Source organism: Canis lupus, chromosome 27 (genome assembly GCF_011100685.1).
Source record: "Canis lupus familiaris isolate Mischka breed German Shepherd chromosome 27, alternate assembly UU_Cfam_GSD_1.0, whole genome shotgun sequence".
Taxonomy (NCBI): domain Eukaryota; kingdom Metazoa; phylum Chordata; class Mammalia; order Carnivora; family Canidae; genus Canis; species Canis lupus.
In genome coordinates this window covers 18,365,636-18,380,327 of record NC_049248.1, presented here as the reverse complement: position 1 = coordinate 18,380,327, position 14,692 = coordinate 18,365,636, and the positions used below count along the sequence as shown (strand labels likewise).

Below are 14,692 nucleotides of genomic sequence, written 5' to 3'. Positions count from 1 at the left end.
ACAGAGAGAGAGGCAGAGACATAGGCAGAGGGAGAAGCAGGCTCCCTGCAGGGAGCCCAATGTGGGACTCGATCCCCGGACCCGGGATCACGCTCTGAGCTGAAGGCAGACAACGGCTGAGCCACCCAGGCGTCCCTCATTGTCATTTTAAAATAAAAAAAAATAAAAGTTCCATTTCAAAATTTAAAGTTTCTGCTTTTATTTTTTATTTTTAAGATTTTATTTATTCATTCATGAGAGACACAGAGAGAGAGACAGAGAGAGAGGCAAAGACACAGGCAGAGGGAGAAGCAGGCTCCATGCAGGGAGCCCGATGCCGGACTCGATCCTGGGTCTCCAGGATCACGCCCTGGGCTGCAGGCAGCGCTAAACCCGGCTGCCCTAAAGTTTCTGCTTTTATAATACAAACCAAACACTTCAGAGATTTATTTTTAAATGACGGATGTAATCTATTTTTCTGGAATAATTCTGGGAAAACTTTCCACATTACTTTAGCATAATAAAAAAGTTGTTTCTGCGTTCAGTTTATTCTCATACATAGCTCGAAATTGTTCAATAGTGAGTTTCTCTGCCATGCACTAAATCTGTATAAAACCATTCCTTTTTTTTTTTTTTAAGATTTATTTATTCATGAGAGACAGAGAGGCAGAGAGAGAAGCAGAGAGAGAAGCAGGCTCCATGCAGGGAGCCCAACATGGGACTTGATCCCGGGTCTCCAGGATCACGCCCTGGGCTAAAGGCAGCGCTAAACCACTGGGCCACCGGGGCTGCTCTATATAAAACCTTTCTGTGGCTAAAGTGACCAAGTATAGAGACGCCTGGGTGGCTCAGCGGTTGAGCATCTGCCTTCGGTTCAGGGTGTGATCCTAGGATCTGGGATCGAGTCCTGCATCAGGCTCTGTGCAAGGAGCCTGCTTCTCCCTCTGTCTGTCTCTGCCTCTCTGTCTTTCATGAATAAATAATCTTAAAAAACAAACAAACAAAGTGACTAGGTGTGTATAAATCAATACACTTATGAATATTTTAATGGCCAAATAGTCTAGGACAGCATTCTTCTTTTTTTTTTTTAATTTTTATTTATTTATGATAGTCCCACAGAGAGAGAGAGAGAGAGAGAGAGAGAGAGAGAGAGAGAGAGGCAGAGACACAGGCAGAGGGAGAAGCAGGCTCCATGCACCGGGAGCCCGACGTGGGATTCGATCCCGGGTCTCTAGGATCGCACCTTGGGCCAAAGGCAGGCGCTAAACCGCTGCGCCACCCAGGGATCCCGCATTCTTCAAATTAATACACAGAAACATTTCAAGGGTATGTGGGCAAGGACGACTTCAGTGGACTTGGTATCCAGAACTTTACCTTCCACACAAATTCGTGCCTAAAACATATCATCTCTTTGCCTCCTGAGATCAAGGCTCTTTTTTCACATGAGCTCCTTTCTCCTTCATACATGAAAATCCCACTTCTCTGAATCTTACTCTTATACTCAGAGTGTAAAATCCTCCAGGGTGTGAAAAAGGAACTACAATGGCTGAGTAACAAGATCTCACAGAAATGAATGGGATTAGAAATAATTAAAATAATTAAATTTTATGCATCCTAATTTGTTGTGATCAAGTATCATCAGGTAAGTAAAATGGAAATATAAATTCAAGGAGAAAAAGGAATGATGTAAACTTTCCTATTTAAAAAAAAAGCTTGTAGGGATCCCTGGGTGGCGCAGCGGTTTGGCACCTGCTTTTGGCCCGGGGCGTGATCCTAGAGACCCGGGATCGAATCCCACGTCGGGCTCCCGGTGCATGGAGCCTGCTTCTCCCTCTGCCTGTGTCTCTGCCTCTCTCTCTCTCTCTGTGTGTGACTATCATAAATAAAAAACAAAACAAAAGCTTGTAGGGCACTAGGCTGGCTCTGTGGGTAGAGTATGAGACTTTTGATCTTGGGGTGATGAGTTTGAGCCACACATTGGACATTGAGATTACATATAAAGAAAAAAATATTTATTTTATTATTTTTAAAAGGTTTTATTTATTTATGAGAGAGAGAGAGAGGCAGATACAAAGGCAAGGCAGAAGCAGGCTCCTCATGGGAGCCCCATGTGGGACTCAATCCCAGGACCCCGGGATACCACCTGAGCCAAAGGCAGATGCTCAATCACTGAGCCACCTAGGTGTCCCAAAAAAAAAAAAATTTAAAAAAAAGTTGTTTGCATCTTTTAGTTTTTTGAATCTTTGTTTTAGCCCTAGGGGGGTTGCACTGTTTCTGGAGGTACTGCAGTATCAGGAGGTCAATGCATCAAGTGGACAGAACAAGCTCCTGTTTCCATCTCCCTGTTTCTGAAATCCACTTTATATGTTGTCCTTGGGTAGAGGACATATCAGATATTCTGGTGATAACAGAAACTATACTTGATCTTAGCCAAAGGCCAGGAACGGAGGATTTTTTTTTTTAAAGTACAGCTCTACATTCAAGGTGGGCTTAAAGTCACAAGCTCTATAGACTAAGCCAGTGGGGTGCCCTGGTTTGCATTTAAAAAAAGAAAAGGATAATGAAACAATCAAAACGGTAGTTTCTGTTAGATACAGGAAAAAAAATGATTTAACAGTTTTATCTTACAAAGTCAAATTGACAGTATGCTAAAAATTGCATCATTTCAACTATCTCAATTTTTGAAAAGCTATAGATGTCAAATTTAAAATATGCAAAGGGAAACATAATTTTTAAAATCCTTTTGTGCATATGCAAACAAAGATGTTTGCAGATTGCTTGTATATGATTAGATGTAATCTTTGACCACCAGGGGAATAGGACTGTCTACTTTCTGTAAGTTGGGGGCAGGTGCACATGGGGGACTTGCACATGGTGTCTGAGTAACCAGCCCAACAGGGTACACGTTAAACTTTGGGGCTTGCTTCTGTGCTGGAGGGTGGCATCCATAACCCTTCACCCACTCCTCCACTGCCGACTTGTTAGCCACCCTCCTTACTTCCTGCTCTCCACACACCTCTCCAGTAAGACAGCAGGAGCTGAGAACCGTGAGCTTCAGGTGAGACTGAGAATAGTGATCTTGCTCTTATTTTCGGAGAATAGTCCCCTTTGTTACATCCTGTAACAAGTACCTGTGCTGACCTACTTTTTTTTTTTAAGATTTTATTTATTTATTCATGAGAGACACAGAGAGAGAGAGAGAGAGAGAGAGAGAGAGGGGCAGAGACACAGGCAGAGGGAGAAGCAGGCTCCATGCAGAGAGCCCGACATGGGACTTGATCCTGGGGTCTCCAGGATCATGCCCTGGGCTGAAGGCGGCGCTAAACCGCTGAGCCACCTGGGCTGCCCTATTATTTATATGTACATGATTTTCATCTGGCTCTCTGAAATGTTGACAAGAGTTATAACTACTCTCCAGTGTTTCGCCCAAATCCCCAGGCTTTCAGGTATTCGAGTATGGGACATTTTTCCTTCTTGAAATAGTTCACAAAATGTTCAAACACATACCACAGACAAAAACCCTCATCAAAAAATCCCAAGGAATAACCAAAGAATAACAGTAAATTTCCCTCCACACACTGATGGAAGATCTGTGACAATAGCTGTATGGTGATTAGAGGTAAATGATGATCTGTAGCCTATTTCCTTCGGAAGACTTTGCAGTGATATCTTTAGTATATGTGCTGCCGAAGCAAGCACTCGCAGTGTTATCTTTAAAGGCAGTATGTATGGGGATCTCTGGGTGGCTAAGTGGTTTAGCGCCTGCCTTCGGCCCAGGGTGTGATCCTGGAGTCCCAGGATTGAGTCCCACATCAGGCTCCCTGCATGGAGCCTGCTTCTCCCTCTGCCTGTGTCTCTGTCTCTCTCTGTGTCTCTCATGAATAAATAAATAAAGTCTTAAAAAAAAAATAAAACAAAGGCAATATGTGTAAACATGTGTACATGGATACAGACAGCTAAACATTCTGCTTCCATCTTAACTTCTCTTCTCCTTCCCCTCCTACAATATAGACTGTATCTATTTGCATTTCATTTTGTGTTTCTGTTTGGAGCAGACGAATTTTTATACATCTGCATTTCGAATTAAATTTAAATCCTCTTTACTATAGCATGGGAAAAGAAAAAAAAAGACTGACCAGTGCCAATTTAGTTTCAGCCATTTCATATAGGAATCCAAAAGCATCAAATTTCCTTGTACTCTGGGAACAATATATAGCACGAACAAAAGGTTATAGCGGGAAGAAATGTAATTGATTCTGAAGAGCGTGAACATCTGCAAAGAATGTATTGTAAGAGAAAATGATCTCTGAGGGTCCTACTTCTGATGATGAAACGGTTTCTAGTTCCCCATGTCAGAGAAATAACCCTCTGCTCCACACACCCCTCCTTCAAGCCCAATCCACTGAGCGGAGACAGCAGATGTTTGCAGCTAGTTTCCACAACACAGAAACAAATAGAAATAAGTGCAAGAAGACTTCACGCAACTAAACCTGCCCGATGGTGTTGAGTTTTTCCTCAGAGGAAAAGTGGAACAAACTATATTCCAGTCCAAATTTTGTCATTAAACATAATGGGATTGTGGCCCAGTCAATTTATCTCCCCGGGCCTCATGTTTCTTGAGCTCTCACATGGGAGAGTCGGGCTGGACGGCAGAAAAAGTCTTTTCATGGTGTTGTCTATAGTGGAAAGATTAACAGACTATTGTTCTGTCGAGAAATTCCTTGTGTCTCAGACTTTCTATTTAATTTAATTAATTTATCTGTTTAAAGATTTATTTTTCTCAAGTAATCTCTACACCCAGTGTGGGGCTCGAACTCACAACTCTGAGATCAAGAGTCATATGTTCTACCCACTGAGCCAGCCAGGTACCCCACAGACTTTCCATTTTAGATGGGAAGAGCAAACATTGTAACACAAGTGATTTAAGAACATCAACATTTATTTAACATGATAAAAAAGAAATGAGATATGAACATTTGCATTTAAACAAGAGTAAGTAGCCTTTAATACTTACATGTGCTCATTGTATAATATATACACAATGAACATAATTACATTTGTACACAAACTAAGTACTGGATTTGAAAACCTGCTTATTGCTGTACACAACTATCCCAATTGAAGTATAAGCCCAGTACTTCAAAATACCTACATTTTAAGTTGTATTTTTAAGAAAAAGTAAGCGGTAACATTTGTGTTTAAGCTGACAAGAGTGTGGCAGTAACTGCTGACATTGCAATCTGACTGAGAAATAATTATAGCAGAAAACAGGACATACTTCACTTAGCAATAATAAAATGGCACATTTTAAATATATATATAAAATTTTTACAAATCAAGTGTGAAACAAAGCATTGCAGTAGCCAAAATGGGAAGAAAAAAAAAAGGAAAACAAGCTTCATTGGAAATAACTAAATTTATGTACTGAAAAAGCAAAAAGAAATATAAATCCACCTAAACTTTAGAAACATCAAAATCTAGAAATCAGCAACTAAGTAAGCTCTGGCTGTAGACCACACATTAAAAAAGCACCTTTACTTATGTGCTCTGAAATCATAGCAGCAAGCTGGTGTCAGAACAACCTTGAGATTACGGAGTGTACATATGAGCCATTAAAGCTATTTGGAATAAACATTTTCCAGAAGTGATAAAATGATGCTCTGTGGCCAAAAGCATCAGAACTATGAATTTCATAGATTTAAAATATACTGTACAATATCTTCTCACATTGCTGAAGGTCCATGTCCTTAGCTTTGAATGGTTTCAACAGAAGTTAGTATAGCTGAAAAATAAAGACAGGGAAAATTACTTTTGACACCTGAAAAGTTAATGAGTAACCATTTCCTAAAGTAACTGAGGGTGTTGTTCTACAACAACAGAACTGACAAGCATAGCCATGAAAATCCTAAGACATAATATAACGGAAGGATAATTTCTTGTCATTTCACAGATTTAATTCACAAAGCAAAAAATGCAATTAAATAATTCAGAATTAAAAAAAGGTAGCCGAATTTGTGGCTTAATCCAAAAGATCAACAAAATGAGCGAAGATTTGCATAATTTTGGTAAAATATGTAATAATACACTAAGCCGCCTACACAGCAGCATCAGTTATGAATCTTTCCAAAGTCCTGCCAAAACTACTAAGTCATCAAGATAACATACACAGAGTGAGAAGACATAAAAATAATAACGGGTTGAGTGCCACTAGTTATTCATGGTGGCTGCATGCCAGGAGACTAAAAAATACCGGGTAATAACCGGACACCATTCTAGTATATAATGTCACTGACTCTGAGTGAAAGTAAAACGAAACAAAATCCAATAATAACAACTTAAGGAACCTTTAAATGTACTTGGGTTTTAACTGTAAATACTCTTTATTGTCAAACAACATTCTTTATTATCATTGGTCTGTGTACAAAGAATTGTAACCTGTTTTTGAGCCAAAAGATAATGAGACTAGATTTTAATATATACTTCTCCACTAAGATAGGAAGAGGCCATCTACCAATTCTTTGCACAAGAGGAATAAAATAAGTATGAATTAAATACTATGCTGGTATTATTCTGTCACTAGTGGCAACTGTCACTTCAAACCACAGTAAGTTAAAAGTTTAAATGCATGAGTGACAGAGGCAAGACATAGGTAGACTATAACAAACAGGTGGTTTGTAACTTCAGAAAGGATGTCAATCCTGCATAAACACCAGCTGACAACAGAGCCTCTTCCAGGCTCTATGTAGACATAATATCTCTATCTTTTTAAAAGATTTTATTTATTTATTCATGAGAGACACAGAAAGAGAGGCAGAGACACAGGCAGAGGGAGGAGAAGCAGGCTCCAAGCAAGGAGCCCAATGCAGGACTCAATCCTGGGAACTCCAGGATCATGCCCTGAGCCGAAGGCAGATGCTCAGCCACTGAGCCACCCAGGCGTCCCGTCCCGCTATGTAGACATAATCTCAAATAAAAGTTACAAATATGACAAGACAGACATAAATGCTTCAGGGTGAACAAAAGGACACAGGTTATAGTTGCCACAAAAAAGGTATGAATGGAAGAAGATTTAAGAATATAAGCATTACTGGATACTAAGTATTTGTACTATTTTGAGAATCTAAAAGTCAAAGAATATGTTAGCAATAATGTTTGTAGTATCTCTATGTGTTTTCGCTGTTTATAATAGCTTAAAAGAAACTGGTGGTAACTCTAAAGTACACAATATTACTGTATCTGGTAGATGGTAAGAGAAACAATGCAGAAAAAGGCATAAATAGCTCTATCTCACAGTTAAAAAAGTATATATCTACAAGTAGAAAAAGGCAAATAAAACTCAGCAACTGTCTATAAAATTGTTAAAAGTAAGATTTTAGGAGATTATTCTCAGTTCTTAAACTTTGGTTGAAGGAACAGCATTCAAGCAAGGTTTCCTCATTCCCCATTTCCCCACCCACAGCTTTTTTAGTAGTGACCTCCTTTACTTAAAAAAAAAATTTAGTTATTTAGAAATAATTTCTGATAGATCTTAACAATTTAATATTCCATGTAGTTGGCTGTACCACAAACACTCCTTTGTCCTTTAAAATAATTAAACTCCCAATGCGGTAGATACGTTGCACGAACTGTAAAAGACATTACTTGATCAACATGTAATAGCTTCAACAGAATTCTCAGATCCGACTATGGAAAGGAATGCTAAGTGGGAGCACAGCTGCAAAACACCGTGAGGCTTGTCTTGGCAAAGGCCATACCCTCTTAGTTTTGCTGTTTTTACAGATGATGAAATAAGAGACATTTTCTCTAAAATAAGAACATTTTCTCTAAAATGCTGTCACATAGCAAATCACTGCAAGGGCTAATGCTGGAGATCTGAGTTATTGCCCATGGCTCAAATACACAGCCTTCTTGCTCTGCCAACGATCCCTAATGTACAGTCGACAATTAATCTCAGTTTTTGTTCACCAAACCAACACATGAATAAAAATCAAGTTAAAAACTCTAAAGTTAAAGCACAAATGCAAAGGGAACTGACGTACTTTTTCTGAGACTACACACACATGAAATGGGATCCTTCTGTGAGCTGCGGCTGAGTGGCTGGAACTGGTGATGCCGAGGACTCAGGAGATGGGGACAGACTTTTCACTAAAACACACCAAGAGAATGTGAGAAGATAAAAATCTTTAGGACACATCTGGAGAAGGAAATCCTGATGCTGTGATCCCATAAAATAGGAACATATTTCAGGAAGGATTTAATAGTTGTATCTGGGTTCTGTTATTCTCTAAATTGACAACTGATTATTTAGCATGAAATGTCTCTTGAAGACTGATAAAACATTCTTCTTCTTCGTATACCATGAGCTTAAACATTGCGTACAATGTTATATGTCAATTATACCTCAACACAATTGGAAAATTCTTCACCATTTTTTTTTAAAGATTTTATTTATTCATGTGAGACACAGAGACAGAGAGAGGCAGAGACACAGGCAGAGGGAGAAGCAGGCTCCATGCAGGGAGCCTGACGTGGGACTCGATCCTGGGTCTCCAGGATCACACCTTGGGCCGAAGGCGGCGCTAAACCGCTGAGCCACCCAGGCTGCCCCACTATTTATTTATTTATTTATTTAGCCTTTGAGGTTAATTTTTAGGTGTCTATCTACAGATCACTCCTGATGGATCTCATTTTTATTTACTTATTAAAAAAAAAACTTTTTTTTAAAGTAAGCTCTGACCAACATGGGGCTTGAACTCACAACCCCAAGTGCAAGATTCACATGCTCTACCGACTGAGCCAACAGGCACTCCTAGGTCTTACTTTTAAAAGCCTTTCTAGTTCCATGCAGCTAAATACCATCAACAGGGATCCCTGAGTGGCTTAGTGGTTGAGCATCTGCCTTCAGCTAGGGGTGTGATTCTGGGTTCAGGGGTTGAGTCCTGCACAGGGCTCCCTGTACGGAGCTTGCTTCTCCCTCTATAGTGTCTCTGCCTCTCTCATGAATAAATAAATAAAATCTTAAAATAAATAAATAAAATCAACAGTTTAAATGTTGTGATTTTATTTATTTATTCATGAGAGAGGCAGAGACATAGGCAGGCTCCATGCAGGGAGCCCAATGTGGGACTCGATCCCGGGTCTCCAGGATCACGCCCTGGGCTGAAGGTGGGCGCCCAACTGCCGAGCTGCCCAGGTGACATTAAATGTTGTGATTTTAATATACCCACACACTTTATGCAGACATGCCAAAACAGAAACAGAAAGTGGTCAGTGACAATTAAAAAAAAGGTGAGAATTCCTGTGCATGATGCCTTATAAATGATAGAGGCAAAAGAAAAGACAGTGCTTAATATGTTACAAGGAAACATGACTAATCACATAGATTTGCATGCTAGGTGTGTATAAGATCTAGAAAATACACTGCTGGAATCCTGTGTTCTTCCTAAGAAAAACAGTCTCAGATAATTGAATTGCATTGTATTTGCCCTTCTATAAAATGATGGAGAGGAGGATGAAAGGAGGGAGGATTATTTTTGTAAAGATTTTATTTATTTGAGAGAAGGAGTGTGTGCACACACACGAGGAGGGGGAGGGTCAGAGGGAGAGAAACAGATCCCTCCTGAGCAGGGACCTTGACCCCAGGACCTTGGATCATGATCTTGGTTGAAGGCAGACCCTTAACCCACTGAGTCACCCAGGTGCCCCAGGAGGGTGGATTATTAATGGTTTTTTGCTTATGGACTATGAAAACCAATGTTAATAATATGGACTAGTGGTATGATCCCCCTCATCCCCACCCCTTGCCAAATATCATAAAGAAAAAGAGAAAATTAAATCTGTGAAGATTCCAAAAACAAATGAACAAAACAAAACAAACAGGAGGAGTGCCTGGATGGCTCAGTTGGTGAGGCATCTGCTTTAAGGTCATGAAAGCATCTGGCTTTCAGATCCTGGGGTCCTGGGATCAAGCCTTACAAAGGCCTCAGTGCTCAGTGGGGAGCCTGCTTCTCCCTCTCCCTGCTGCTTCCCCTCTCTCTCTCTCAAATAGATAAATAAAATATGTGAAAAACAAAAAAGAAAGTAGCATAGACATTTTTAATATTATTTTTAATTAACATTTTTTTTTTAAATTTTATTTATTTATGATAGTCACACAGAGAGAGAGAGAGGCAGAGACATAGGCAGAGGGAGAAGCAGGCTCCATGCACCAGGAGCCCGACATGGGATTCGATCCTGGGTCTCCAGGATCGCGCCCTGGGCCAAAGGCAGGCGCTAAACCGCTGTGCCACCCAGGGATCCCTAATTAACATTTTTTAGAGAGTGAGAGATGGGGGAGCAGAGAGAGGGGAAGAATCTTTTTTTTTTTTTTCTTTATTTATTTATGATAGTCACAGAGAGAGAGAGAGAGAGAGAGAGAGAGGCAGAGACACAGGCAGAGGGAGAAGCAGGCTCCATGCACCGGGAGCCCGACGTGGGACTCGATCCTGGGTCTCCAGGATCCTGCCCTGGGCCAAAGGCAGACGCCAAACCGCTGCGCCACCCAGGGATCCCTGAGGGGAAGAATCTTAAGCAGACTTCACGCTCAGCATAGAGCCCAACATGAGGCTCCATCTCACAACCCTAAGATCAATGACCTGAGCCAGACTCAAGAGTCAGATGCTTAACTGACCAAGCCACCCAGGAGCCCCTATCTTTTGACACACTATGGATCATGATCTTCTTTTTTTTTAAATTAATTTTTTAAAAAAAGATTTTATTTATTTATTCACAGACCTAGAGAAAGAGGCAGAGACATAGGCAGAGTGGGGAGAAGCAGGCTCCATGCAGAGAGCCTGATGTGGGACTCCATCCTGGAACTCCAGGATCAAGCCCTGAGTTGAAGGCAAATGCTCAATCACTGAGCCACCCAGGTGCCCCGGATCATGATCTTCTATCAAAGAAAAACCCAGATGTGGATTATACCAGGGGTTACAGTAAACAAACCCATTCTACTTAGTTTAGGTATTAAATCTTCTATAGTCTCCAAGGTGGTAGGTTTGTGAAGACTGAGAATCCAGCCTCAGGGAAACAGATGCATTTTCCAAGTTCTGGAATATTTTATTAGAAAAAATTTATGGTATATGTGTTAAGGTTCAGACGAAAAAGAGAGAGAGAAAGAAGTTACCCCCGAGTCGGGAGAGATGTGGTGGATCAAGATAGATGCCCCCCCCTTCCCAGATGGGGGCAGTGGCAATCTTCCTGAAGGTGCATGTGGGAAGGCAAACTATAAATGCAGAAGTTCAGAGGACACCCCACTGAGAAAAGTATGAAACATGAAATATCTACCTGCCATCGTTTGACTTTCTCTAGAAGCTTCAGGAGTTTGTTCATAAGAAACAATCGTTTCTTCCTGCTCATGAATATTGTCCTTTATATTTTCTTCAGGGTGGCTTTCTGCTTTATGATTTATGATCTGTGTCTCATCCTGTGGGCTAATGAAAATAGACTGATGTTTTAAAACTTGTTATTACAGAATACAATACATTTTTTTCTTCCAATTTATCATTACGAAAATTTACCATACACGAAAATGCCACCATCTATATTTAGTAACTGCTAACATTTTGCTTTTAATTAATCTCTTTTCTTCTCCTCCCCCCATAGAAGTTTTTAAACACAAAAAAATTAGAGCAAATCATACATGAAACCTGTACACTCAGGCGATCAACGTTGTACCAATTTTGTTTCATTTAAACTCCCAGTCTTCTACTTTCCATACTATTTTAAAGCAGATTTCAGACATATCATTCAATCTGTAAAAACTTCAGTTTGTACTTATAATAATATAATATCTTTTTTTTTTAATTTTTATTTATTTATGATAGTTACAGAGAGAGAGAGAGAGGCAGAGACACAGGCAGAGGGAGAAGCAGGCTCCATGCACTGGGAGCCTGATGTGGGATTCGATCCCGGGTCTCCAGGATCGCGCCCTGGGCCAAAGGCAGGCGCCAAACCGCTGCGCCACCCAGGGATCCCAATAATATAATATCTTAATGTCATCAAATATCCAGTCAGTGCTCAGATTTTCTTGATTGGCTCATTATATCATTTTAGAGTTACAAGTTTCAAGCAGATCCAAAGTCGATATATGTATTGTATTTGCCTGACAAGTCTCTTAAAGTTAACTTTATTTATTTATTTATTTTTTAATTTTTATTTATTTATGATAGTCACACAGAGAGAGAGAGAGGCAGAGACACAGGCAGAGGGAGAAGCAGGCTCCATGCACCGGGATCCTGACGTGGGATTCGATCCCGGGTCTTCAGGATCGCGCCCTGGGCCAAAGGCAGGCGCCAAACCGCTGCGCCACCCAGGGATCCCCTTAAAGTTAACTTTAATCCAAAATACCCTATCCCACACAACACATCCTTTTTATTTTTTATTCTTTTTTTAGTTTATAAATTTTTTTTAATTGGTGTTCAATTTGCCAACATATAGAATAACACCCAATGCTCATCCCATCAATTGCTCCCTTCAGTGCCCGTCACCCAGTCACCCCCACCCCCCACCCACTTCCCCTTTATTTTTTAACACTATGTGAAAGAACCTGGTTTTACCCATCCTACATAGTTTACCACATTCTGTATTTTGATGATTATATTGCTCTTATTTTTAATAAAAATGATAGGACTTTGAGGCTTGATTGGATATAGGTTTTGTGGGGAACGGGGAAGATAATATCTTATCAAGTGGGGTTCATGCACTATTGCATTAACAGGTTGTTTCTTTTCGTTATGTTAAAAAAGATCAGTGAGTTCAACGGTTTCTTTTCTTTTTGTTTTTTTTAAAGATTTTATTTATTTATTCATGAGAGATACAGAGAGAGAGAGGCAGAGACACAGGCAGAGGGAGAAGCAGGCTCCATGCAGGGAGCCCGATGCGGGACTCAATCCCGGGTCTCCAGGATCACGCCCTGGGCTGAAGGCAGAGCTAAACCACTGAGCCACTCGAGCTGCCCAGTTCAAGGGTTTCTTGAACCACTCATAAAGTTCCCTGACAGACTTTCAGCTAACAGCTTTTCCAGCCATTGAGGAATATTGTTCAATTCCATTAGCATTGTCCAAAACGGCCAACAAATTATTTTTTGCAGTTGTTGGATCATTAAACTCATAGATTTTTAATATACTAGATGTGTTCTAATCTATGGCTGTTAACAAAACAGCAGGTTTTCTTTTTTTTTTCTTATCAGCTATTGCCAAAAGTTTTTCAAATTCAATCTTGCTATTCATTGACGAAATAAAGGCATTCTAAGTAACATAAAATCATTGCATTTCTCTTTTCCAGCTCTGGTGATTTTTCTAATGAAGCGTGAGATTGAGGATATACACATAAGAAGGCCAGTCAAGAAATACAGCTATAGGGCAGCCCCGGTGGCTTAGCAGTTTGGCACTGCTGCCTTCAGCTCAGGGCCTGATCCTGGAGATCCAGGATGGAGTCCCATGTCAGGCTCCCTGCATGGAGCCTGCTTCTCCCTCTGCCTGTGTCTCTGCCTCTCTTTCTCTCTCTATGTCTCTCAGGCATAAATAAATAAAATCTTAAAAAAAAAAAAAGAAATACAGCTATAAAGAAGAAACAATACCTATTCTACTAAAGCTGTTCCAAAAGATAGAAAGGGATGGAGTACTTCCAAACTTGTTCTATGAGGCCAGCATCACCCTAATTCCAAAAGCAGACAAAGACCCCACCAAAAAAGAGAATTATAGACCAATATCCCTGATGAACAAGGATGCAAAAATTCTCAACAAGATACTAGCCAATAGGATCCAACAGTACATTAAGAAGATGATTCACCATGACCAAGTAGGATTTATCCCCGGGACGCAAGGCTGGTTCAACACTTGTAAAACAATCAATGTGATTCATCATATCAGCAAGAGAAAAACCAAGAACCATAGGATCCTCTCAATAGATGCAGAGAAAGCATTTGACAAAATACAGCATCCATTCCTGACCAAAACTCTTCAGAGTGTAGGGATAGAGGGAACATTCCTCAGCATCTTAAAAGCCATCTATTAAAAGCCCACAGCAAACATCATTCTCAATGGGGAAACACTGGGAGCCTTTCCCCTAAAATCAGGAACACGACAGGGATGTCCACTCTCACCACTGCTATTCAACATAGTACTAGAAGTCCTAGCCTCAGCAATCAGGCAACAAAAAGAAATAAAAGGCATTTAAATTGGCAAAGAAGAAGTCAAACTCTCCCTTTTTGCAGATGACATGATACTCTACATAAAGACTCCACCCCAAGATTGCTAGAACTCACCTAGGAATTCGGCAGTGTGTGGCAGGATACAAAATCAATGCCCAGAAATCAGTGGCATTTCTATACACTAACAATGAGACTGAAGAAAGAGAAATTAAGGAGTTAATCCCATTTACAATTGCACCTAAAAGCATAAGATACCTAGGAATAAACCTAACCAAAGAGGTTAAGGATCTATACTCTAAAAACTACAGAACGCTTCTGAAAGAAACTGAAGACACAAAGAGATGGAAAAATATTCCATGCTCATGGATTGGAAGAATTAATATTGTGAAAATGTCAATGCAACCAAGGGCAACTTACACATTTAATGCAATCCCTATCAAAATACCATGGACTTTCTTCAGAGAGTTGGAACAAATCATCTTAAGATTTGTGTGGAATCAGAGAAGACCCTGAATAGCCAGG

At 40.2% G+C, this 14,692-nt stretch overlaps 1 protein-coding gene and 1 non-coding gene across 13 annotated transcripts in view; both read right to left on the bottom strand.

Moving 5' to 3' along the window:
• Window positions 1-2,237: 2,237 nt before the first annotated feature.
• On the bottom strand, window positions 2,238-2,428 carry LOC119866461. The gene has a single exon (XR_005380217.1). It is a non-coding gene; the product is annotated as a U2 spliceosomal RNA (small nuclear RNA).
• A 2,472-nt stretch (window positions 2,429-4,900) lies between these two features.
• The window catches only part of PLEKHA5 (pleckstrin homology domain containing A5), a 242,104-nt gene continuing 232,312 nt past the window's right edge, over window positions 4,901-14,692 (bottom strand). For 9 of the 12 annotated variants that reach the window (XM_038576947.1, XM_038576948.1, XM_038576949.1 and 6 more), the window contains 3 exons: window positions 11,305-11,450; window positions 8,019-8,124; window positions 4,901-5,761 (listed from right to left, as the gene is read on the bottom strand). In XM_038576947.1, coding sequence (XP_038432875.1) covers window positions 8,030-8,124; window positions 11,305-11,450 — 241 coding nt within the window. In that variant the 3' untranslated portion in view covers window positions 4,901-5,761; window positions 8,019-8,029. The remainder of the gene's footprint in view (window positions 5,762-8,018; window positions 8,125-11,304; window positions 11,451-14,692) is intronic. The other 3 variants (XM_038576964.1, XM_038576953.1, XM_038576957.1) reach the window with 1 other exon arrangement.